This window comes from Trichosurus vulpecula, chromosome 1 (assembly GCF_011100635.1).
Source record: "Trichosurus vulpecula isolate mTriVul1 chromosome 1, mTriVul1.pri, whole genome shotgun sequence".
In the NCBI taxonomy this organism is placed as follows: domain Eukaryota; kingdom Metazoa; phylum Chordata; class Mammalia; order Diprotodontia; family Phalangeridae; genus Trichosurus; species Trichosurus vulpecula.
In genome coordinates this window covers 226420445-226447806 of record NC_050573.1, presented here as the reverse complement: position 1 = coordinate 226447806, position 27362 = coordinate 226420445, and the positions used below count along the sequence as shown (strand labels likewise).

At 39.5% G+C, this 27362-nt stretch overlaps 1 protein-coding gene across 2 annotated transcripts in view; it reads left to right on the top strand.

Moving 5' to 3' along the window:
• GNAL (G protein subunit alpha L) overlaps positions 1 to 27362 on the top strand; it is a 520980-nt gene that overhangs the window by 213323 nt on the left and 280295 nt on the right. The window contains exon 1 of one of the 2 annotated variants that reach the window (XM_036753748.1): positions 26433 to 27281. The exons of the other annotated variant lie outside the window; for it this stretch is intronic. Within the exon in view, the coding sequence (XP_036609643.1) occupies positions 27143 to 27281 (139 nt within the window). The 5' untranslated portion in view covers positions 26433 to 27142. Of the gene's footprint in view, positions 1 to 26432; positions 27282 to 27362 lie in introns of those variants that run through there. 2 annotated transcript variants of the gene reach the window in all.

Sequence of the window (27362 nt, the reverse complement as noted above, 5' to 3'; positions counted from 1 at the left end):
CACATTTTGGAGTTGGGTCATATTGTCTGTGTGTAAATGTATTAATCAGGCAAACAGACTACTACTGTTCCTATTTCAAACTTAAAAGCATCTATTTCAATTTTCAGAGAAAAGTATACCTATGTAAGTGGTAGGGAGATAAAATGGATTTGAATCTAATATGTTTTGATTTGCAAACTGATTTTAGTTCTTTAAAAATTGACATCTTGACAACTGCTATTCTATAACAAAATAATTTTTTAAACCCTGACAAAAATTTAGACCTTATAATTTCTTATTACAAACTTTCCAGGACTACATTGAATTAACAATTTAAAGTGCCCCTAAAAATATTGGCATACAGTATTCACATATATTACTACATTATATTTTAGAGCCAATTACAGGTGATAATTTTTATTTGGGAAGGGCGAAGGCAAAAGGGACAAGGACAATACTTTTGCTCCAAAGTTAGTGCCTTGCCATAAATCTAGGAAGCCACTGTACTTTACTGAGCAGGAAGAAGACAGGGTTAGATGTGTGCTTTAGGAAAACCACTTTGGTAGCTGTATAATGAGATAGATTGAAGAGGGGAGAGATTTGAGGATGGAGAATAATTAGGAGCCTGTGTGATGAGGTGGTGGTGGCCTGTGTGGATGGAAAGAAGGGAACTAGATGTAAGAGATAATAGAGGGAGAAATGACAACTCTTGGCAGTTGATTAGATATGTCAGGTGAGGGAAGGGTGATGCCAAGGTTGAAAAGCTGGGTGATAGGAAAGATAGTGGTGCACTCTAGAGAAATAGGGAAGATGAAAAGAGGAATAGATTTTGGTGGGCAGACAGCGAATTCTATTTTGGACATGAGTCTGAGATGACTATAGGAAATACAGATTAAAATATCCAATAGGCAGTAGTAGTTCATGATGTGGGATTCAAGCTTGGGAGAGAGATTGAGACTGAATATTTAGATCTGAGAGTCATTTACATAGAGGTGATAATTAAAAGTCACCAGGTGAGAAAATGCAAAGAAAAAGAGAGAGGGGCCCAGAACAAAACTTTGGGGCATTCTTAGAGGGTATAATTTTGTTGCTGTTATTGCTCAATCATTTCAATTATGTCCAACTCTTCATGACCCTTTTTGGTCTTTTCTTGGCAAAGATACTGGAGTGGTTTGCCATTTCCTTCTCCAAACCATCTTACAGATGAGGAAACAGAGGCAAATAGGGTTAAGTGACTTGCCCAGGGTCACACAGCTACTAAATGTCTAAGGCCAGGTTTGTACACAAGAAAATGAGCCTTCCTGATTCCAGGCCCTGCACCCTTATCCACTTTGCAGCCTCCCTACCCTAGAGGATATGATAGAAATGATGATTAAGCAAAGAAGCGCTCAGACAAATAGGAAGAGTACAAAGAGAAAACAGTGCCAGGACAACTCAGAAAGGAAAAAGTAAGTTTCCAGAAAGAGAAGGAGATCAGCAGTATTAAGTAATCTAGGAAACAAAGAAAGGATGAAGACTGAGAAACAGCCATGAGATTTTTCAGGTAGGAGATCACTAATAACTTTTAAGAGAGCAATTTCAGTTGAATAAAGCACCAAGGATAATGATGAGGTTGAAAAACTGGAAGACTGGTTGGATGGTAGTAATAATTGAGAAGTTTGCAAAAAAATTTTTGTTTTGTTTGCTTTTTTGGAAGGGAGGGGAGTAATATAATCACAGTTCATCCATACCTGCTTATCCTAAAGTACTCCAGTTGAAAGATAAACCAAATATTTGTAAGATGTTTTCTCACTGGCTATGATCCTGATGCAAGAGTCTGCCACTATTGGAAGAGCCTTTCCTCAGGGCAAGAGTGCAACAAGTGTGGAAAGGATTAAGTGGAGGCGTGGAAAATTGCCTGAGCATCTTTTTAGGGCAGCTGTGTCTGGTTCTCTCTTTTCTGCTGTGGGATGCACGGTACCCAGCGTAGCCAGGGAAGGCAAACCAGAGCAGGTGTCTAGGTGGAGGTGTGGAAGTGAGTGATGGTACTGAGTTGCACTGTAGACACAGGCCATAATTAGCAATGAGAGAATGTAGACTGCTATTCATCTACCTACCATGATTGGTTAATCGTGCTCCCCACTTTAGAGACAACTACTCTGGCTGTCCAAAGCTCCCCGCTATGGCCTCCTCACTTTCTATTTTCGTTCAGTGTTCTAAAATTACTTCTTACTTTCCCCCAATAAAAATTTCAATTTTTTCCCTAATATGATCTTAGTAAAGAGGATGGCAATCAACTCTACCAATCCTATTATCTGATTAAAGTAATCCACATTAATGCTTTGGAGGTGGAGGGAGTCGTCACATTATAAAAGAAAAGCTTATTAATCCTAATTAACCTTTAATTGATGAAGTATATTAAGGGATTTTTCTTTCTGAGTAAAAAGTCCTGAGAGTCACCCTTGTGTACTGTGTACACCATCTGCCGCCTTACTAGGGGTCAGCTTCTCCACCTGTCCTCTCACTAAGGATCAGCAACTTGGCCTTTCATTTCTAAAAGGTTGCTGACCCCCAAGTCAAGTTCTTTCTGGAATGGAAAAAAAAAACTCCTATTTTGCTTCTAATCTGTTGATACCGTGCCAAATTAAAAGAAGAAAGAAAAAAAGAACCATTAAGACTGTGGAATTAAAAGTGTCTCCATTCTTTGGTTGAACTATTGGTTCTGTAATACATACACAAAAAAGGATTCTCATCTAATAAAGCTATAGGGGCATGGGGAGTAGGGTGGGAAGAACATCTTATTATTTCAGGGAAGAGATTTTGAACTAGTTTTTTAGACCAAGAAAGCGAGTTCAGTTTTATCATATGTTGCCCAGGAATTTGGTTAGAAACATAGACTTGCAGAGCATGAGTTCTCTGCGAAACATCCCTAATATGTGCTTATTCAGTACAAGAGTGATATAAACACTTGCAGGGATAGGAAGCTCACAACTCTGAGAAGCAGCCCATGTCATTTTTGGACAGTTTTAAAGTCCATAGGTTCACGTGCCTAGAGCTAGAAGTGATCTCAGGGTCCATCCTCTTCATTTTTTGGGTGAGGAAACAGACCCAGAGAAGGGAAGTGATTTCAGGACAGGCATTTAGCTCTCTTGAGCTGAAAATCTGATTCCCTGTAATGCCTGTTCATTTTCCCTAGTTCTGGCCTCTGGAGCCAAGGAGAATAGGGCTAATCTTTCTCTATAGAACAATTCTTCAGTTACTTGAAGACTGCAGTCCCAAGTCTTTTCTCCAGTTTAAATATCCTCAATACCTTCAATTTATCCTCCTGGTTAATTGAAAGTCTTTAATTAGGAAACTTCAGTGGCTCTAGGATCAAATATAAAATCTGGGCATTTAAAAACCCTCATAATCTAGTACAATCCTATCTTTCCAAACATTATACATAAACTTACCTCTATGATACTCTACAATCTATCTAAACTGACCTTTTTAAAATTAATTTTTTTAATTAGAAATCTATTTTTCTCCTTTTGCCCTCTCACCTCAGTTTGGGGGTGTGGGTGGGGTAGGAAAACAAATTCCTTGTAACAAATATGCACAATCAAGCAAAACAAGTTCCCTCATTGGCCACTTCTTTTTTTAAAAATTGTCTTATTCTCTACCCTGAATCCGTCTCCTTTCTGTCAGGAAGTGGACAGCGTGCTTCATCCTGGATGGCCATTGTATTGATCAGTTTTTACATCTTTCACAGTCATTTGTTTGTACAATGTTGTTATTTGTGTAACTTGCTCTCTTGGTTTTGTTCATTTGATTCCTCATCAGTTTACACAACTCTTCCAGATTTTTCTTTTTTGCATAATATTGATGTTATAGCATAATTTGTTCTAGTTCTTCTCACTTCACTCTTCAGTCCACATCTTTCCATGTCTCTTTCATGTCATCTGTTTCTTCATTTCTCATTTGTTCAGCCATTCCCCAACTGATGGGCATGCCTTAGTTTCCACTTTTTGTCACCACAAAAAGCTACCATATAAATATTTTTGTACACATTGGATATCATCTTTCTTTGCTCTCCGTTGGGTTTAAAAGCCTAGCAGTGGTGTACTTTTTTGTGTATAATTCCAAATTGCTTTCCAGGATCGTTGTACCTATTCACAGATCCCATTAGAATGTGAGCTCCTTGATGGAAAGACCTGGTTCTTACCTCTTTTTCTGTCCCCACTGCTTAGCACAGTGCCAAGCAGATACTAACTCCTTAATAAATGTTTATTGATTTATTGAGCTCCAATGACACTGTCACAACACATCTGTTTTCCCACAGACCAAACAACACTTGTCATTTTCTTTCTTTTTTCCGTCATGTTTGCCAAGGTGGAAGCTCAGAGATATTTTAATTTGCATTTCTTTAATATTAAACTGGCCTTCTTGCTGTCCTTCATTCATTGCACTCCGTCTCTCATCCTCATGCCCTTGTACTGGCTATTCTCCATGCCTGGAATGTACTCTCTCCTCATCTCTGCCCTTGGAATATCTGCTCAGTTAGTCAGTCAGCAAGGATTTTTTAAGCATGTGTTATGTGCCAGGAACAATACTAAGTGCTGGACATAGAAAGAAAAGTTAAAAAAAAAAACAGTCCCTGCTCTCAAGGAGCTCATGGTCTAAGGCTGGAGACAACCTGCAAATAGTATGTACAAGGAAAAAAATTATATTACATTATATAATATTATGTGTGTGTGCATGTGTGCGTGTGTGCGTGTGTGTGTGTGTGTGTGTGTGTGTGTGTGTAGGATTAATTGAGGATAGTCTCAGAGGGAAGGTATTAAGATTATGTAAGACTGGGATAGGCTTCTTGCACAATATAGGGCTTTAGGTGAGGCTCAAGTAAGTAAACCAGAGAAACCAAGAGGCAGAGATGAGGAGGTAGAGAATTCTAGACATGGGTGACAGCCATGAAAATGCTGAGAGTCAAGAAATAGAAGGTCTTCTGCAAAATACAGCAAAGAGGCCAGTGTTATTGGATTGTAGTTGGTAAGGGTGACTAAAGTATAAGAAGATGTAAAATGGAGGAGGGGGTCAGCTTAGGAAGGGCTTTAAATGCCAAATAGTGAATTTTATATTTAATCCTGGAGGTAGTCGAGAGCCATTAAAGTTTATTAAATAGGGAGGGGGATGATGTGGTCAAAGGTCATTTTGACAACTGAGTGGAGTATGGGCTAGAGTGGAGAAAGACCTGAAGTAGAGACACCAACCAGATGACTACTTCAGTAGTCCAGGTGTGGGGTGATTAGGGCCTATGTCAGGGTTGTCAGAGGGGAGATGGGAAAGATGTTACAAAGGTAACATTGACAATGGAACTTGACAACTCATTGCATATGGGGAGTGAAAGAAAGTAAGGAGTCAAAGATGACAGCTAGGTAGGGATCCTGAGTGATTGGGGGGCTAGTGGTACTCTTTACAGTAATAAGGAAGTTAGGAAGAGGGGAAAATTTAGGGCAAAAGAAATTAGTTAAGTTCTCGGGTTCTTGAGTTCAAGATGTCTGTTGGGCATTCAGTTAAGATGTTCAGTAGGACGTTGGGGATGCAAGCCTGGAAGTTAAGAGATAGGTTAGGGCTGGATAAGTAGATCTGAGAATCACTAGCATAGAGATGATAATTGAATCCTTGGGAGCTAATGAGATCACCAAGGAAAACTGTACAGAGGAAAAAGAAAAAGGGGCCCAGAGTACAGCCCAATGGGACACCTGCTTTTAGCAGGCATGACCTGGATCCCGCAAATGAGACTTAAAAGGAGTGATCAAACAGGTAGGAGCAGAACCATAATAGTAGCATCATAAAAACCTAGAGAAAAGAGACTATCAAAGAGAAAACGGTGATCATCAATGTCAAATGCTACAGAGAAGTCATCATCGGGTAGGGGAAAAAAGAGGTCATTGGTAACTTTACAGAGAACAGTTTCAGTTGAATAAAGTCTGAATCCAGATTGCAGGGAGCTGAGAGTGAAAGTAAAGAAAATAGAGACACCTGTTGCAGAAAGCCTTATCAAGGACTTAGAAGGGAGAAGAGATATAGGATAAAAGTGTGGAGAGAATTTTTTGAGGGTAGGGAAGATATGGCCGTGCTTGAAGGCAGTGGGAAGCAGCCTGTCGATAGGAAGAGATTGAAGACAATAAGTGAGAGAATGTGGATGATCGGGGTGGGGAACCTGCTGCAGAAGACAAGATAGGATGAGATCAAAGGTCCATATAGAAGAGTTTGTCACAGCCAGGGGAAGAGTCACCTCTTCATGTGAGACAAGAGTGAAGGAGAAGATAGTAAGGAAAGGCATCTGAGTAATATAAGTTGTGGGAGAGAGAAGAGGAGAAAGCTCTCCACAAATGGCCTCATTTTTTTCAGTGAAATACGATGTAAGGCTCTCAGCTGAGAGGGGAAGGGGAGGGGGAGGGATGAAAAGATTCAGTTTGGAAAAACCACTTCGTTGAGTGGGATAGTGATCAATGAGGGAATTGTAAAAGAATTGCCTTGCCACAGTGAGGGCCCAGTTGTGATTATGTAACATAAAGTTGTAGTGGACCCAGTCAGCATGGTTTTGTGATTTTCTCCAGCAAAGATAGCACATGGTGGGAGTAAGACAAGACTGGGATTTTTCAGGGCAATATTTAATAGGATGAAGGGGCAAGAGTCTTGAAAAAAGAGGAGAGTGTAGCACTGAACTGGTGTACCAAGGGTTCTAGAAGGGATAGGAAGAGATTGTGCTCAATGGGGGTACAGGGGGAGGCGATGGCCTGAGAAGGAACTAAGGGGAAGAGGGATTGGATTTTCAGTGAGTTCTGTGTTTGGAGTTGTAAGGCATAAAGGAAGGTTAAATGACAATAGATTGTGATCTGATAAGAGAATTCCAGAGTTCTTGAACATGAATGTGGAACACCTGTAGGCGATGACAGGCTCAAGAGTAATACCATGGCTGTGTATAGCTGTGGTTTCCTTCAAGATTGAGCTCAAGCATCACCTTCTGCCTAAAGATTTTCCTAGGCCTCCTGGCTGTTACAGTCTTTCTCCCAAAGGTTACTTTGTCATCTGCTTTTATGATTGCCTCAGCTGCCTTCCCTCTCTATCCCTATGGCCCCATTCTCTCATTGGTGAGTTCCTCCCAGAACCTCCATGTTAAGGCCCAGATCAGTCATTTTGCGTTCTCAGAACTTTGCCCATCATTCCCCACCTCCCATACCCCGCTTCTTTTCATCTTCTTTTTGCATATTGACTTCTCCATTAGAATGTCACCTCCATAAAGGCAGAGGATTCTTGCTTTTTGCTTGTATTTATATCCCCAGTCCTCCATGCAATGTCTGGCACATTTATTGTTGTCCATTCCTTTCACTTGTCTGACTCTTCATGATCCCCTGTGGGGTTTTCTTGGCAAACTTACTGGAATGGTTTGTCATTTTCTTCTCTACTGTATTAAGGTAAAGGAAGTTTAAGTGACTTGCCTAGGGTCACACAGCTAGGAAGTGGCTGAGGATGTATTTCAAATCAGGTCTTCCTGATTCTTGGCCCAATGCTCTATCCAGTGAACTACCTAGCTGTCTCTGCCTGGCACATAGTGCTTAATAAATGCTTGTTGATTTGACTTGACTTGAATGTAAGAGAGCTTCTGGCAAGGCTTGGGCTGACAGTGTGACCACAGCTGTGATAGCAGCTCCACATCAGCAGTTCCCTCTGCAAATGCAAGCCTTCAAAGGAAACTCCAAGAAGTCAAAGCTAAAGGGGGAAGTGACAAGATATATTGCTATGTTTCTATTTAGAGAGCTTGCTGATTTGGCTGGAGTGCTGCCCAAGAGGAAGAAACTGGGTCCTTTTGCACCCTTCCTCATTTATTTCACATGGGTATGGCCAAAACCCATTTCTAAGTATGTACCTTTATTCTGTTAATGACTACATCTGTAAGACTGAAACTTATTCCTCACAAACACCTGTGGTTGACCTTGTCCTTTGCATTTGCTTGTGCCCCTTTGTTCCCAGCATGAGATGCAGAGAGAGCCCTGTGAGCCAAATAGGAGAAAGTGACCTTTCCTAGTGCAGGACTGGGATCCTAAACCTCTAGTCCATTGTTAGAAAGTATTCTGTCTCTCTCACTGGGAGCATAATCACCAGCCATTCATATGTTTCATAATTACACTTCCTAGGGCAGACTTTCTCTGAAATTTCCAGGGGCCATTAAATCTGCCCCAGCTTAAATCCGCTGCAAATTTCCTATCTATTTATGGGCATGTTTCCCCATTAGATTGTAAACTTTTGTCTTTGCATTCCCATTGCCTAGAACGATACCTGACACATTGTATAATAGATGCTTAATAAGTGCTTGTAGATTCTGTTTTGGGTCCAGTCTCTAGACTGATCACCTTCTGTATGTTCTCTAGCTTATCACTAGGCATAGGGCCTGGACCTGTGATTCCACTGGCATAGAAACTCCCAGGTGAGGGAACTCTTCTTCCTGATGTAGGTTGGCATCTTCTCTGCAACACGGAATAGTGAGAGGCTAAGTGGTTTATCCAGGGTCATAATAGTATGTGACTGAAGCAGTATTTGACTTTGGATTTTCCTGGTTTCAAGGCTGTCTCTCTAACTAGTACTACATTCTGCCTTGCTATATGATCAATATCACTTCTAAAATGTAAAAACAAATATTAAACCCAGTATTTCTGAGGTGGTTGGGCCAGGGCAGGCAATGGGGCTTTCACCTCTTTCATTCTAGATCCCACACTTCTCCCTCTCCCTCCATCATGAGATCCCACTAGCACTTTTAGCTTCCCTACCACAGTGCTGGCTGACTCACACTGAGCTTTCAGCTCACTAAAAGCTCTGTCTTTTTTTTTTCACATACTTTGCTTTCTAGCCATGTCTCCCCCATCCTGTGCTAATGCAGTTGATTTTTTTTAACCCAAGTGCGGGAGCTTACAATTCATCCCTATTGCAGTTCATCTTGTTAGCCTAAGCCCACCCTTCCATCATTTCAAGGGCTTTGGGGATCCAGTGCATTAGTTATCCCTTACAGCCTTGTCAGCCCCAATTCTGAGATAAGCATAGCACTGACACTCCCCTTCAAAGTCATAAAATGTTGAAAAGAATACAGCCAAGAACAAAGAGATGCAGAAGTCTGAGAGAACCCGTCCTCCAGGCTGACATCCACCCGTTAATCCCTCTTTGGGGTTAATCAGTCAGCAAGCATTTATTAAGTGCTTACTGTGTGCAGCACACATTATTGGTCAGTGTCAGGTCCAGATTAACAGTACTCCTTGTAGCTCCCTCCACACTCTGGAAAATACATAATCAGCAGGGCAAGTCAAGAATGTTCTATAGACTAACTCAGGTTCTATTTTATATTCATACTAGAAGTCCTTTCCTCTGAGGAGCTCTCATTTCAGCAAAGGTTATTCGAGGCTCAAAGATGGTTATGGTTTTGATTGCTTTAAAAAAAAAAAGAAACCTCACTTACATCCTTAAATGTAAGGACAAATTTCTGGAGTTGAATCCAATCATTTAATTGCTAATCAGTCTTAAGAACTGGATAAGGGTGGATGCTATGCACCAAGGCTGGATGCTGCATTCATTATCAGCTGCCAGTTCCATCTACCATGCTGTACCACTGCAAAGCAGGATGTATTTTTGCTGCAGTTTAGATAGAACATCAGACAAGTAAATAAATACACATCATGGCAATATTATACCCTAAGGTGAAGTTTATCCTCTGACCATTCGGAGTGAAGAGAGCATAATGTTGTGGGATCCAGTAGGACATACACTATCAATAGTTAATTTATTAAGTAGTAATTATCTGCTCGTATGCTTTTTATAGCATTAATCAGTCTGGATTCAGAATACTTGGTTCCTTGTTTAAAATTCAATCACCTGACTCTAACTGGGTATAAGGAATAGAATACTGGATTGAAAACAGACCAAGGTTCAAATCCCATTTCTCATACTTATTAGCTGTGACTGAAGGTGTAATATCAATTCAGTTGGGACTTTCTTACTGTTTTAAAATGATTAATTAAGTGTCTTTGAGTCTTACTAGGTGGTAAGCCCCAGGCCCAAAACCCTATTAGGTGATAAACCTATGTGGGTGTGGATTGGTAACTAAGGTGGGGCCCTAGGTGGGGCTAACTAAGGGAGGCCTGATTAGATCTTTGCTCCTAAGTTTGCCCCAAACCCCTAATTACTAGGTGCTAAGCCTATGTGGGTGTGAAGCTCCCAGGGTCCTAAGGGGAGGTGCTAACTCCAAACCCAATCATAGGAGCCTAAGTTCTGGTCACTCAGATGATGTTTGATGACATCTGAAACTCTATAAAAAAAGGAAGACAGAGCCATTTGCTGGGAGGTGGGGCTCTCACTCTTGGTGGCTCACTGATGTGGAGACTCCAGGCAGCTGTAGTTAAGAGCCCTCCAGCTTGCCCGGATGTCTGGACTTGGTTTTCTTGGTAACTATGAATTGTATTTGGTCTGTTTGTAATTTGTATTTGCTCTGAAGTTCAGGGTGCTGGCTTTTTCCCCTGAATTGAGTGATATTTGTATGCTGGATTAAAGTAAGATTGTTAACCCCATAACGTTGCTTTCCTTAGTAAAGCAGATCAAAAGAACCTGGCTTTGGCAGCATTCTTGTTGTTGGGCTTGTGTTGGTCTTTCACCCCCACAACAGCTGCTGGCCAGATTGTTGAAACAGTAGGCTAGTTACTTAATAATAATAAATAATAATAGGTAGAATGTACATAGTACTTTAAAATTTGCAGAGAAATTTGCAAATATTTTCTATTTTTATCCTTACAACAAGCCTGAGAGGTGGGTGCTATTATTATCCTCATTTTATAGGTGAGAAAAGTGAGGCATACAGCAGATAAATGACTTGCCCAGGGTCACACAGCTAATAAATTTTGAGGCTGGATTTTAACTTAAGTATGCCTGACTCCATATCCACACTCTCTCCATTGTGTCTTATAAAAGACTTAATGTTTCTTAATGTTAATTTTCTCCTGAGTAAAGTGGGGATAATAATACCTGTGGTATCTACCTCACAAGGCTGTTATGAGAGTCACATCCCATAACACATGTACTTCCAAAACCTCATAAGTCTTATTGAAATCCATTCATTGTTATTAGTACTAATTAAATCGTTTAGATTTAATCTGATCTTTACTTAAATCTCAATTGAGATCTGATTTTTGTTAGAAGAAAATTTTGAATCCCAAGCAAAATGAACAGTTGGTATCACTTTTAATTGTTCTGTTTCTGCATACATACCAACAGTTTTGTTTTTAATGTTATTTTATTCACACCTAGTATATTTTCCATACATCTTATACAATGAGGTTAAAGCTAATAGTGTTCCAATCACAATAGCAACAGTGAATTTATAATTGTGGTGAAAAGTCTTAAACTCACATTGCACATGAATAAAAGTAGAAAGATCTACTGGATTTCAGTTCCATTTACTTCTTGACCCAATTATTGGCTGATTGGCCTTTGTTCCATTTTTTTTAGTCATTTCAGTGTCAGACTCTTCGTGACCCCATTTGGGATTTTCTTGGCAAAGATATTAGAATGGCTTGCCCTTTCCTTCCCCAGCTCATTTTACGGATGAGGAAACAAAGGCAAACATGGTTAAGTGACTTGCCCAGGGTCACATAGCTAGTAAGTGTTTGAGGCCAGATTTGAACAATGGAAGATGAGTCTTCCTGACTTTGGGCCTGGCACTCTATATACTGCACCACCTAGCTGCCCTGATTGGCCTTTATACTGATGCAAATCACAGACAATTAAGACATGTAACATGTGTGTCTAAATAGAGTCCAAAAGTGTATAGTCTCTGAATGTAGCTGTGTCAGTGACAGCAGTGAACAGAATCCTTGAGGAATGGCACCTTTGAAACAAGAGGCAGGACAGCCTAGGGGCACTGGCCAACTCAAGTAAAGTTCCCTGACCTCTTCTTATGTTCAACTGTGTTCAAACTATCATTAGAGTGCTGTATCCTGTTCAGGGCACCTGGTTGACACTAAAGTACCATCAACATTTAGAGAGACTCAGAGATATGTTATAAAGAAAAGTAAAAGATTAGAAAATTAGGCAGAGAAGAGTTTAAAAAATATAAAAAGAATATCAGATGATCGAGCCTAAAGAAGAGAAGACTTGGAGGAAATTCAGTTATGGTAGTAAGCATCATTTCCATCAAGAACTGGATAAGAAAATAGCTTAGATTACAGCCTGAAGATTTAGGTAAGGCATAATGTGATCGTTTTAATAGGCTTTTTTAGATGAGGGGAGAGAGGGGACTGTAGGTATTTCTGCATTTAAACATCTGTAAAAAAAATAGAATAGATTATCATGTATTTGAGGGTAGTGTATATAGTTCAGCTTGAAGACAAAGGAAGTAATTCATTGGTTTCTTAAAGTTCACTTTCAAATCCATGATTCCCTAAACTTGAGCTAATTTGAGTAAAGAAGATGTCCTTTCATTATTCTTTATTAAAAAAAAACTTTCATTTTAACAACTCAAAAAATTAGCAGAGAAATTTCTTCCAAAATTCAAACTTTTACACAAAATGCCCTCCATTTGGATCCAGTTTTATAGTCATAAGTGACTTTAAATTAGTTCAAATAACAAAAAAGTAGCCCTAAATCATTGTCACATTAATGCTCTAAGTATTGTTAAGACACATTGTTCTTTCAGGATTCACTTTTTGTGTTATCTTGTTATTAACTTTTGATGGACGGCTGTGAGGCAGGAGTTACCTGCTCTGACAAGTTCACTATGTTTTTGAATGTATGCATTCTTTTACCACCCCATGAGACTTCTTTGTTGAGTCCATTGAATTGGAGACACACCCAGTCTCATCTACAGGGCTTTAAATGAAACTAGATTCCAACCGAATGTTTCAAAGAAAAAATAATGTTGATTCAAATTGGAGCTTAAAACGGAAAGATTATTGCTTAGGTGCCCTAAGAAAATTACTGGTGTGGGATAGTTTATATATTCTTTTTTTTTTCAACAGCCATACTAAGGACAGGAAATACACATGTGATATATATATATATATATTTATATAAATATATATATATTTAATTTGTTCAGCTCTCTAGTCATATAGGTGCATTAATACTTAGAAGTTAATTTGATAACTGTTTCTAAGGAAAGAGATTAGTTTTCTTGGCAAACCACTTCCCCCTCCCCAAATCCAGTACAAATTAAGATTATGGGTTTTAAGCAAAGTCTGAACAGCATGTTCTGGATAAACTTAATTTGAATGCACCTGTGCTAAATAAGTTCACATGGGTTACTTAATGGATAGATAAGTTGTTTTATCAGAACATTTACTGTCACCATTTGTGAGTTATTATCAGCAATGGCAATGCTTAGCTAAGCAATCAGAGGTGGGTGTGGGGAAAGCATATGAGACTGCCTGTGTTTTGGCTAAAGAAAACTGTTAGCTAATGTCTGAAGAGAAGAAGAAGAAGAAAGGACTAGATATGGATTGGAGGACTTTGGTTCTGTTCCTGTCTGATACATACTAGCTGTGTGACCCTTGGCAAAAGATCTAGCCTCTCAGTACCCCTGAGCAGCTAAGATTATTATGTTGTAGAGAAAATTGTTGGTAGAGGGAGTTTCCTTACCACGTAGGCATGCGCGTGTGCGCACACACACACACACACATACACACACACACATGCACACACATTTATATTTACACTTTATCTGTGTATGTCTATGGTATATATATACATATATACATACATGTACATAATAGATTTATAGAGATAGATATAGAGAGGGAAGAGAGGGTATACACACACATACATGTATAGATAGGTTATGCTTTTGTTTAGCCTGTTCAAAAAATTAATTTTGTTAAGGATTTTATTCTTGATAAGAACTCTAAGAAAGTATGTTTTCATTTCTAAAGTATTTTTTATTTCACCCAGGTAGCTAGCCTCAGGGGAAAAAAATTATTATGTGGTAATGTTTCCAATCAAGGCATAATTCCTTCGATAAACAATAAGCTTTAGGAATATAAAGCTAAGAAAAATCACCCTACTTTAATTTATTGGTTGTTTGCTTCTCTAGACATTAGCAATGGCCTGTGGTTTATCCACTGAACAAACTCTTTGGGGCCTCTTTGACTTCAATCATGTTGAAAAACTTAAATGTGGTTTAAATGTTAAGGATATAATCTTTAATAATAGTTGAAGAAATGGCTCAATGAGTGCCTTGTCATCTTTATCATAAAATGATGTTTGACAGTTATACATATCCCTGTTGTAGGTGTTGTTAAAAAAAAAAAACTAGGACCCTAGGAGGAAATGATCTGACAGATCCCTTAGAACAACAAATCCAATGAACCTGCCTTTGAGGAATCTTCAATCTTCTTTTGGTAAGTGTTTAAGCAGAACTACATCACCTTCTGTACTCTGATGGAATATTGGACTGTGCTGTAATGGATAGAGGGACTAGATTTGGAGTGGAGAAGACTTGAGTTCAAATTCCATCTCTGACATCGGCTACGTAACTGTAGCTCTCATCTGCCGATTCTACCATGGGAAGACTTCGTGTGTGTGAGGTAGACATCCCTCTAACCCACGGATAGGTTTGAAATTTGTTGGTTACCCTCAACCTGGTTTAGCCCATCTGCCAAGATGGTTTTACTGGGGTGTGGCTGCTAAACATGCTACAGCTTCTTGGAGGCACTGTAACAGTTGGGGGACAAGTAGACACCAAAGGTGGATGAGCAGCCCTGAAAAGCACTCGGCAAGCCCTCACACCAGAGGTGCTAGTCCTCCCTGAATACCCTATGTATGTGCCATAAAGGCAGCTAAAGCACTTAGAGTTTGGTCAGACATCAAAGTAGCCAAGATCATAAAATATGTCCTGGACCATTACTAGTCACTCTAACTTTTGTCTTGCCCCTGGATGTTAATGACTTGGTGCTATTCTCGCTTAAATCCAATTCATGAGCAAGTCAAGGCAACATGATGTCATTGATCCTCTTTGTAACAACAATGCTGTTTGCAGCTGCTGTGGAGCTATAAGGCCAACAACACCAGCACACAGGAAGGCTGCTAGCACAGGTTCTTTGATCTGCTTTTCTAAGGAAAGCAACTTTAAGGGGTTTGCAATCTCACTTTAATTAAACATACATATATTATTCACCTAGTTCAGGGGGAAAAGTCAGCACCCTGAACTTCAGAGAAAACACAAACAGAAATTAATAGCAGAAATTATATAAACAGAGCAAATAACACAGATCAGCAGACAGGGTTTCCAACTGCCTGTCCATAGTAATACATACATAGTTACCAGAGAGAGAAAAACACTAACATCTGGGTTTTCAAAGCCAGGGAGCTCCTTAACAGCTACCCAGAGTGTCATCTGGGCAAATCACAGGAACACTCTTCCAGTGAGTGAGCCCCAAGCAAAATGCTAACCTCAGAGTATAGCTACACTTCTTCGGGGTCAGAGGGCATCACAACCATGTGACTCATACTCATGTGACTTAGGCTTTCTTGTGACTTAAGCAGGTCATCAAAGACTCTTGATTCAATCAAAGACTCAATCAAAGGCACTTGATTACTTGATTGCCGTAGCAAAAAGTCCCACTTTGCTTGCCATTAAACTCTTCGAAAAAGAATGAAGAACAACTACAACTATAGGAACATCATTTAATGTCTCAGTCTTAGGTTCTTCATCTGTTAAATATGAATAATAATACCCTTAGTACCTACTTCACAGGATTGTTGTGAGACTTAAATGAAATAATGCATATAAAGCATTATGCCAACTTTAAAGTTTTATGTAAATGTCAATTATTTATTAAGTAATTTATTATTTAATAGATTAATTTATTATTTTTAATAAGTTATAATCTATTGTTAATGTTAGCAATAATCCCCTCCAGAAATGCCTATCACATAACCCATCCATATCTGCTTATCTTATGCAAATCTGAACCAGTGAATGTGTGACTGAATCAGTGAATTGTGTAACTGAATTCACTGAATCAGTGAATAAGTGACCATGAGTACAATTTCTCCATTTTATAGGCAGAAAGGCAACAAGCATTTAAACACTTCTATGTGCTGGGCACTGTGCTAAGGTTAGAAAACTGAGTAATAGAGAGGTAAAGTGATTTGTACAAGGTCATACAGCTAGTAATTGGCAAAACTTGGACTCAATATTGTCCTGGTCCTCTGACTTGAGATTCTGTATCACTCCATTAGTGATTTAATGAGGAAATCAAGTATAGCCCAGATAATCTCTACGAATTCTTATCCCAACCTACAATCACACTGATGAATCAGGGCCCTGAAGTGAGGCTACAGGGTACCCTTGATTATCTTTCTCTACTTTTCTAAGAAAATGCCTACATCTTTAGCCCCAATTCCAGTGTGTTTTCTCAAATCTTAATTGCCAGTAATTAACCCGAAGTTTCATTTAACCAGTTAGGCTTTACAAAGAATAATTTTAAAGATATAACAAGAACTAGAACAAAGCATTGCACAGGCATCAGTTAATTGACTGCTTACGTTCACTGCGTTTCTAAGAAAAAAAAGTGTCAGTGCAGAGAAAGTCTACTCATTGACAGTTATTGATAGGAATTAGTCAATTTTAGGCAGGATTTCTAGATAGAAGAGATTATAATTTTCCATATACAAACACAACAAATAGAAACTCATGAGACATAGTCATAAATTAACACAAAGTGCTTCAATTGATACAAAAATTATTATAATTTTACTTTAAAATAAAAAATGTTCATCCTCTCTCTGTTGTCTCTGCATTGTGGATTTTTAAAAAATTGCCCTGCATCCCCCATCTTGGTCCTTTGAGATATTCTTAAACTCTGGTCTATCTAATATTAAATTTTTCTGCTTCTTACTAGTACCTATCACAAAATCAAAGAGAAACAAACCTTTAGAGATCATCTTCATCATCATCATCACATCATCCTAAGATTTATCTATGCCAGGTACTGTGCTATGTGCCTTACAAATATTATCTCATTTGATCCTCATAACAACCTGGGGAGGTAAGTGTTATCAATACCCCCATTTTCCAGATGAGGAAACTGAGGCAAAGAGAGGTTAAGTGACTTGCCCAGGGTCATACAGCTAGTGTCTGCGGTCACATTTGAACTCAGATCTTCCTGACTCTAGGTCTATCCAATTGTAACACCTAATAGCCTCAGTGTAAAGTCTGGCTACCTTTCTTCAGGCAGGTCTGTGCCTAAATCATAAGGAAGGAAGGAAGGAAGGAGAAGAAGGAAGGAGAGGAAGAAAAGAGAGAAAGCAAAAGAGAAAGAGAGAAGGAAGGAAAGAAAAAAGGAAGGGAGGAAGTAAACCCAGTGGTGATTTATTCTTTTAAAAATAATAGATAAAATACCTGTTATTATATACATGTAAAATACATGTTATTATAATTGTTTGTAGCACCAAGCAGCAGCAACAAAAATTGTTCATCAGTTATTCATGATCCTGTCCTCAATGTTACATAATGACAACCAGGACCAGATGATTTTGAAAGTATTATGTGGCTTTAAATTCTATCATTCCTATTTCCTTCTTCTCAAGGATCCCCCAACCTTGCTATGGTCAGTAAGTGTTTAAATACTCTAATGGGTCTGTGATTTTATCATTGTGGGTACTCACAACCTGTCCACATCTGTCAAACCTGTATGAATCTCATCTATTTCATTCTATAATATCCTGAGCGTTTTCCTCATATTCGTTTAACATCACATGAAGGTTGTCTGTCAGTTAGTTATCCCTGACTTTCACTTTGTGATTAGTCCATCTGTTTTTTCAGGCATACATTTTTCCTATATAATTCCTCATTTGTGATGTGTTACACCTGCTCACGCTAACCATGATTCTCTCTATGACCCTTTGGGTAGCCCTTCATTTCAGTTCTTCATTACTTGAGGCCACGAAGACTGTTAGTGTTAAAAATAATGGGCCTTTGTTTTAGGGAACTTGAGGTCACTAAAAAAAATTGTGTAGTTTCCCAAGGCAATCCAACCTATTTTCTTCTTCCCATTTCAGTTCTACATAGGAAAAATAGAAGCCACGAGATGAAATATGTCTTGAGAGATCACTGGAAAAAAATCAGAAAATGTAGGATGAGTTAGAATGGTAGAAGCAACCATGTGGAAACCAAAACTTCTCACCCTTCAAAAGCGCATTGGCCAGAAGTACTGCCCTTTGCTCTTTTGCCCTTCTCTTAGTAGGAGAGTCATAACTTTCTGACCAGCTGCAAATATCAAAGGGTTATCCCTCTCAAGTTAAAATTAAGAAGCCCACCATCTCCAGTCTTTGATGGAAATAACAGGTTGATCCATTTCTAGCCTGATGTTCTTACCAACAGAGATGAGAAAGGAACACTGTCTGCTCTCCCCCATATTATGTATACTAGAGCCTCGAAATGGTCAACCCTATGCTACATTGTGGATTTGAGAAAGTCAGTTTTTGACAGTGAGATTCAGACACACAAATCTTTCCTTCCCATGGTGTAAGAATGGAATCTCCACACCTCTGGTGGAATGGAAAGTTGTGAAGTGGGTAGGATTTAGGTAGTAGTCTCTGGCTATCCTTCTGTGTATGTAATTAGTAGGAAATACATTTCCGTGCTTCTGGCACATATCTGAAAAAGAAAGATGGATTTTTAGAACAGTAGTGGCAAAAGATAATCACGAGGAATGAAAAAGTGATTGGCAGAATCAAAGGCCATTACTGTCAGAATTAAAGCCAATTCCTGGCATGAAGGCACTTATAGTTGAATTGAGAAAATGATTTCTACTACAGAGTAAAAGGCCTTAAATGACAAAATGAGTTTATAAGTAAATAACATCAGGAGGAGTCAGAGAAGGGAAAGATACGGTTGAAAGATTCTATTCAATTCAAGAAGCATGAAAACACCTAAGTGTTAGATACTGCTGTTAGGTGCTACAGACAAAAAATAAATAAAATAAAATAGTCTCTGCCCTCAAAAAGCTTACATTCTTTTGGAAGAAATAACATGAACACAAATTAGTAAATACAGAATGTTAAAAGTACATTAAAATAATTTTTAGGGGATGAGAATGCTGAGGGGAAATCTTGTTAGGCTTTCTTTAGGAGGTAACAATTGAGCTTAGTTTTAAAGGAAGGTAAGAATTCTATGAAGTAGAGGTGAGGAAGAAGTGAATTCCAGACATGGGAGAATAGTCTGTCCATCCATGAACATGGAAGTGAGAAATAAAATGTTGGGCTCAGGATTTGTATTTTGTCCTAGTGATAAGAGGGAGCCACTGAAATGTCTTTCAGGGGAGAGTGATGTGATTAGAACTGACCTTTAGGATTACCAACTTGGTAATTGTGTAGAAGATGGTTTAGAGATGGTAGAAGCTGAAGGATATTGCAGTTGTCCAAGTAAGAGGTGATGAAGGCATAAACAGGCCTGGTAAGGGAAGAGAGATTGATGTGATGTATTCCTAATAAAATATGGAGACTGGAGTGGCAAGATTTGATAACTGATTGGACAAAAGTGTTGAGGAAGAAGGAAGAATAGAGGCTACCTCTTAGATTGGGAAGGGCAGCTGGGTGATAGAGCATCAAACCTGAAATCAGAAAGACATCTTTAGTTCAAATCTGGCGTCGGATACTTATTGGCTTTGTGACCCTGGGTAAGTCACTTGACTCTGCTTCAGTTTCCTCATCTGTAAAATGAGCTGGAGAAGGAAGTAGCAAACCCACTCCAGTATCTTTGCCAAGAAAAGCCAAATGGGGTCATGAAGAGCTGAACAGGACTGAAATGACCGAACAACAAGAACTGAGATTGTGAACCTGAGGGAATGGAAGGATAATGGTGTACTCAGAAGGAATATGGAAGTTAGGAAAAAGGGTGGGAATTGGGGAGAAAAAATACTGAGTTCTCTTTTGGATATGTTGACAATTCCACCTATGGGAAATTGAGGATATCTAGCATATAGTAGGGAGAAAATGATTATTAATTGACTGAATATTGACTTATAATAGGCAATTGGTAATATAAGACTGGAGTTGAGAAGGAAAAATAGGGCTGCATATGTATATATGAGTCTCATCTGCATAAAGTTGATTGTTGAATACAGAGGAGCTGCTTAGATCACTGAGAAAGTATAGAGAGAAATGAGAAATCCAAGAATAGATCCCTGGGTTAGACTCATGAAGAGAGGGAGGGACAAGGATTAGGCTGAGAAGGCACAGACAGGCATGTAGGAGAATCAAGAGAAAAGAATGTCATAAAAACCCAGGGGGGAGACTGTATCTAGGGGGAGGGAGGTGGTCCACAGTGTCAAATGCTGCAATGCTCAAAAAAGGTAAGGACTAGAAAAGTCCATCAGATTGGTCAATTAATATATTACTGGTAAACTTTGAGAGAGCAGTTTCAGTTCAAAGATTTCAGAAACCAGGCTGTAAAGAGTTGAGAAGTAAACCTGAAGAGAGAAAATGACAGGCATTGGGACCCTGAAAAGCATAAAGAGAAGGGCTGTAGAAAGAATGAAGGACTTTGAGATCATATCACATGAATGTAGCCTGGATATTTAGCCTGAAGAAAAGACATAGTGGGAGACATGAGGCATTATCTTCAAGTTTTTGGAGAACTCTTTTATGGAAGAACGATTAGATTTGTCCTGCCTAGAAGCAGAGAGCAGCACTAGGAACAAAGGGTGGAGTTTGAAAATAGGCAGATTTTCCTTAGAGGAAGGGGATGAATGGCCTTAACAATTAGTGCCATCTAAAAATGAAATTGGCAGGATAGGGAGATAGTGATAGCGCCCTCCCTCAACATCTACAAGCAAAGGCTTGCTACCTGGGGAGGATGGAGCAAAGAAGACTCCTGTATAAGCTGTTGAACTGAATGGCCTTCGAAAGTCCCTTCCAAATCTGAGATTCAGTGATTCTGGGAGTGGGTCATCTGGAGGAGTTGAGATGTGAATTAGACCCTAAAGAATTGAAAAAAAATGAATAGATGTAAAGGACTTGAAAAGAGAAGTAGGAATGAACAATCCTATTTGGATGAAGTATGGTGAGGAGACTAGTTGGTTTGGTTTGTGGGGTGGTTGGAGATAGGGCTAGATAAACTGAGGCTATGTCGTGGAATGGTTTGAGTGCGAGGGATAGGGGAGAGATGATAATTGGATTTTTTTTTGAGCAGGGGAAATGATTAGAATAAAAATGTGTTCTTGTTTTCATATTCCAATAACATAAGCATTATGGATCTGGAGGAAAGACGGTAGAAAGAGATTTGGAACAGAGGAGAAATTGTCAGCAGGTCTTTGTAGTAAGTAGCCCAAACTTCAAATGATGAGGCAGAGGAGACAAAGGCAGTGGCAGAGAAATGGAAAAAGGGAGAATCAGAAAAGTAAATGAATAGAATTGTGGGGAACCTGTATAGTAAACTCATTGTTATCAAAACCTGACTAAGGCAATATGGCATTTGGGTTAATAGGGTTACCATATGGGCCACATGTGGCTTACCAGTTTTCAAAAAATTAGAATATAATGAAACATAAAACACTAGAACTGTGCTGAACATAATTTAGTAATTAATGATTCAGAAGGCACTTCAGGATCTTGCCTCAGGTCCATTATTATGAACAGCAGTTATTCTTAAGTAGCATATATATATATATATATATATATATATATATATATATATATATATATATATATGCTTGGAAAGGCCATATTTATTAGTGTTCCAGTTAGGATACTAGCTAAACAAACCCTTTTTCACGTTGTTATATTAAATAATGAGAATAAATTTTTATAGAAGAAATACTTAATAGATTCTTCTTGATCAGTGATTTAGATATTCAGTTTATTTCAACAAACTTTTATTGTGCTCCTACTATGTGCTAGGCATTTTGCTAGGCCCCAGGGTTATAAAGACAAAAATGAAACAGTATTTCGTATTAGTACATTGTATTAGGTGGAAACAACATAAACAAATAAGTTCATTATGAAGTAAATTGAATAGGGAAAGAGCATTAAAAAGCTGCAAGAACATGGATCACTTCAGAGATCCCTTAATATAACACTTTAAAATAATTTGATTGACATTAAGATTTGTCAGTATAAAGCAGGGTATGCAAAGTGTTCCATAGAATCAAGAATTCTTCATCATTTTTCTAGGGTGCTATAGTTTCCTAGGCTGTTTTGCAGGTAGAACTAGGCTTTTGGAATTTTTATCACAAGAATGAGATTATTTCTAAATATTTCTGAATATAATCACTTTGTCTTTTTTCTGCCTCCAAACTACAGTTTCATCTGTATCCTATAGTGGATCATTTGTTTCTAAAAGAAATCAAATAACATGCCAGAAAGTGAATAGTACAAATATATATTGAATATACAAATATATATTTGAAAAAGTATTGCTTGCATTGTGAATCCAAGAAGTAGAAATATAAAGAGAGAAAATAAAAATTTATTGTTAGCCTTATAACCTTCTAGAGGCAGTATGGCTTAGTAAGCAGGGATGTATGTGACTTTGGAGCCATGGAGACCTGGGTTTGAGTCTTAACTCACACATATAGGCTGTGTGATCCTAGGCAGTCACTTAACATTATTCCCAGCAACTCACTAAAGACTCTTAAGTTGTATAGAAGGTGCCAGTGTCTTATTGGTAAAAGTTAATTTCCTCATCTTAGACTGTCTTATAACTAATGAAATCACAGGTCTGGTCCTTACCCCTATAATCACATCCCAAACTTTACTAGAAAAATAATGTTTATTAATGATAATAAGAGCAATTTTTACTATTTTAGACTCTCTGTTGTTTACAAAGTAGCACCGATTTTGTTTTATTGCCATTTTCTTCAAAATACACATATGTGTATGTATGCATATGTGTGTATACATATAGAGACAACATGGCATAGTGGAGATAATAACAGATTTGGAGTCAGAATGACCTGGTTATTTAAATGCTGCCTCTAACACTTAACAGTTAGCTGTGTGACCTGTGGAATATCACTTAATCTCGCTAAACCTCAGACAATTCTAAGATTCTCTGTTATAGAGGAGTGTAGATGGGTAGTTTGGGTAGGTTCAGGGAGTTAACCACTCAACATCCTTGACTTACAAATGTGTCTGCATATGCAGATATGCACAGAAAACTTCATTGTTGGATCAATAATCCACATTTTTTTTAAAAAGAAGTCACTACTTATTAGACATAGCAAGTCACTTTCATTACACATGCTCCTCTTCTACACATTTTGTATAAAATATCTAACCTCCCTACTGCCCTATCCTTCATCAACCTATGCTAGGCTAATGTTGTAAACTTGCAAACATGTATGAACAGATTCTAACTTGGTCTCTTCCCACAAGATTACATCATTTAACCAAGCACATAAGTTATACTGTATGTCTGCCTATGTCAACAGGAATACTTTAAAGCAGGGGTGCTTAACTTGGGGTCAGTGAACTTTTTTTAATACTTTGGTAACTATTTCAATACAGTTGGTTTCCTTAAGTGTATTTTACACATTTTTAATAAAACATTCTGAGAAGGGGTCTATAGTAGGTTTTACCAGACTGCCAAAGAGGCCCATGACACAGAAAAGTTTAAGAACCACTGATTAATAGTTTGCTCTGTGTTTTTTTAAGTTATCCATTTTTATCATGAGATCATAGATTTAAAACAAAAGGTACTTTAAAGACTACGTCGTTCCTCATTTTACAAATAGTAGCAAGTACTGGGAAGCAGGGCTGAGATTTCAGTCCATATCCTCTGACTCCAAACTCAATACTCTTTCCACTGCATCAGGCTGCTTCTTATTTAGCAAAGAAGGTATAGACTTAGTTAAGTCTGACATGAAACCTAATTAAGCTATTCTTTTGCTGGAGGCCTTTTTGTCAGTGGGCAGCTAGATGGCACAGTGGATTGAGTACAGGGCTTGGAATCAGGAAGACTCATCTTCTAGAGTTCAAATCTAGCCTCAGACACTTACAAGCTGTGTGACCTGGGGTAAATCACTGAACCCTGTTTGCCTCAGTCTTCTCATTTGTAAAATAAGGTGGAGGAGTAAATGGCAAACCACTATCTTTGCCAAGAAGACCCCAAAGAGGATCACAAAGAGTTGGACCACTACTACTGAACAGCAACTTGTAGTCAGTAGGGCTTGTCCTTGACTTTATATTGGTCATAGTGTCTTATGACACCATCCCTCCCCTTCCCATTACTTGTTAGACTGGGATTTAGCAGCATGAAAGCAGCTTTTGCTGCTGCTAAGGATTATTGTATCAATCATCTGATGGTATTAGCCCAGTAGTCTACTGGAATAATAACAATACATATTTCCATAGCTTTAAGGTTTACAGAGCCCAATAAAACCTGTTGCTAGGCCAGTAGAACACAAGCTCTGGCTAGTCTTTCCAGGAAATGAAGCTCTAGTGAGGGGCAGATAGTGGACTGTTTGCCCTCTGAGCACCAGCCTGCCTAACACTGGAGAGATTCTTCACCAGGTTGTCCATAGGGTGATGGGATTCTGGGCCATAGCTCAGGAAGATTATGTTCTAAGGCACAAAGGGATTGTGATAACAAAGCAATGTCTCATACTCATAAAATCCACTATCCCTGGAAGTATAAAGAAAGTAATGTATTTCAGTGTGAGGCATGTAGTGGAAGTATAATTATTCTTAATTGGCAGATGAGAAGTGAAGTAACTTGCCATAGATAACTGCCAGTTGAGTATTAGAGTCAGGATCCCAACACAAGTATCCTGACTCCATTCCACAAAGCACCCTTTCATAAGGTGTTGCTTACATCTAATAACTGAATAATATAAATAACCCAAACATGTTTTATTAATATTTATTGCCTATGTATTAGCCGCCTAAAAATCCAAAGGATTTACAACATTGTGATTTTAAAAACAAACCAGCCTTAATGTTCACATCTGACTCTCCTTTTTTGTTGAGACAAATAGCATCCACTTGTGCAAGGGTGTAGGGTAATCCAGTAGTTGAAAAGCACTAACTGGAGTTAGATGTGATTCTAATCCTGCCTCTGGGGCTTCTAGTTGTGTGAGCAAGTTATTTATTCTCCCTGTGCCTCAGTATACTCATCTTTAAATGGGGCGATTACACTAGATCTCTTCTCAGCCCCTTTCCAGTTCTGCGTCTATAATCTTATGATCCTTGTGAGACATACAGGAGTTAACTGACTGACCAGCCTCACATCCTTATTAGAAAAGTTGAAAATCAAATTTAAGTGTTCTGATTTCATCCATTCCACAGTGCCTTAGCCATGGGGCCCTATTCCATAAAGCATTGGAAAAAGCTGTTAAAATCCATAAAGGGAAGGCACTGTACAGGAAAGATGGGGGATTTAATCAGGACGGAGGGCAAGGTAGAAAGGGAGAGGTGGAAGATTTGGTGAGCAAGAAGTGTTGGAAATTAAGAGAACAAAGGGGGTCATGTGACCAATTAAAACTCTTTAAATCCTGTGCCTCTGATACCATATGTATTACTTAAAGTAATCATCACCAGTTTTAAAGGTACGCTGATTTCTAGGTGGTTCCAGACAAAGGTTCCAGGCAAAGGTGTGAGGAGGACGTTAAAGCCCACTCTCTTATTCTCGAGAGAAAATACATCAATCTTAGGCGTCGAGGGGCATCCTGACAGTCGCAGGATGGGGGTTGGGGTGGGGATCCCGCATTGCATTTGGTCACCCTGTATTCTTCCCTTCACCTCTTAGCCCGGAATTGCAGAACACTTCCACAGACCTTTTCAACATCAATTTTGGAGGCTGGTTTGTGGTTGGTTTTGTTTTGTTTTGCTTTTGTTCCCCTTCAAAATTACCCAGACTCCTGAAGGGAATGACACCGCATATCAAGATGCCCCTGTGCACCAGCTGCAGAAGGAGCCCTTTAAGTGCGTGTCTGTGTGTGTGTGTCTGTGTGTGTCTGTGTCTGTGCGTGACTGTGTGTGTGTGTATCTTTCGGTCCCTGATTTGTGTATACGGATCGGTCTACCTCACACCCGCACTGCACACTGCATGTGGAAAGCAAGCAGCTCCGCCTTTGGTTTTCTGCTTCCTGCTGCTTCAGGGCCACGTGAAGTTTGCAGAGGAGCAGAGCCGAGGGGGGCGGCAGCCCAGTGGTGGCCCGGGTGCAGGCGGCGCCCACCTAGTGGGAAAGAGGCGGGGTCACGATTGACCGGCCGGGATGATTCTCCACCCCGACAGCCTCTCCATCACTGTCTGGGGGGAGCTGAGGGCATTCTTCGGGTCCCTGACATTCTTCCTCCGTCCGCGTCCCCTCCGCCCAAGTTTAAAAAAATGTAGTTGGAATTAGAGTGAAATCCTAGGGGAAGGGAGGCTAGGGAAAGGGGGAGGGGAGAGAGCAAGAGAATGCAATGTTCGCTGTTCACCTCTCTGGCAGCAAGAGGCAGTGCTGAGCTTGGGCAGAGACAGAGCTAGCGCTGCTGGTTGGGAGGCTGCGTTTTAATTGTGCTCTCATTCACTCACACCGAGAGGGTGCTACTGGGTACGTGTGTGTGCGCCTGTGTACAAGCCGTGGATATCGCCTCTCCGGAGGTGCAGCGGAGCATTAGGGAAAGGGAACAGAGCGGGGGAGAGGCAGACAGACAAGAACGGACTTTCAGAACGGCAGAAAGAGAGGAGAAAATCTCTGCACTTTGGGGGTCTGTCTTTGGGCTATTTCCTGGTCTCACAGAAAGAGGCAGTGCTGAGTTAGGAGGAAGGCAGAAATAGACCTTTACAGGGAAATATAGGGAGTGTGTCTGGGTGTATGTGTGTGTGCGGTGGAGAGGGAAGAGAGAGGGAGAGAGCGCAGCATTAGGCTTTTTTCCAGAAGGGCCGCCCCCCCCCCTTCATTGTATGCTATTTATAGCCCTGCTGCAGATTTTTTTCTTCCTTAAAAACATCCCTCTTCGTGGATCTTCCTTGCATCTCTTTTTTTTTCTCATTTGGGGGGGTTGGGTGGGGGGTGGGTGAGGGAAAAACCTGCTTTGGATCGGGAAGCACCGAGAGACCATCTTAGCAACAGGGAAGAGAGAAGCCGTCGCAGGGAATCTATAAATACCTATAAATCACTATTGCTTTTGATATAAATACATAACTGTATCTGACTGACATCCAACCCAGCGGGCAGACATGGGGTGTTTGGGCAACAGCAAGACGGAAGATCAGCGCCTCGACGAAAAAGAGCGACGAGAGGCCAACAAAAAAATAGAGAAGCAGTTGCAGAAAGAGAGACTTGCTTATAAAGCGACTCACCGTTTGCTTTTACTGGGTAAGGCAGGAGGGGGATGCAACTGCCTGAGCTTCCCACGGCTGGAAATGTAGAGGAGAAGCAATAAGCTAACTGGGAAAT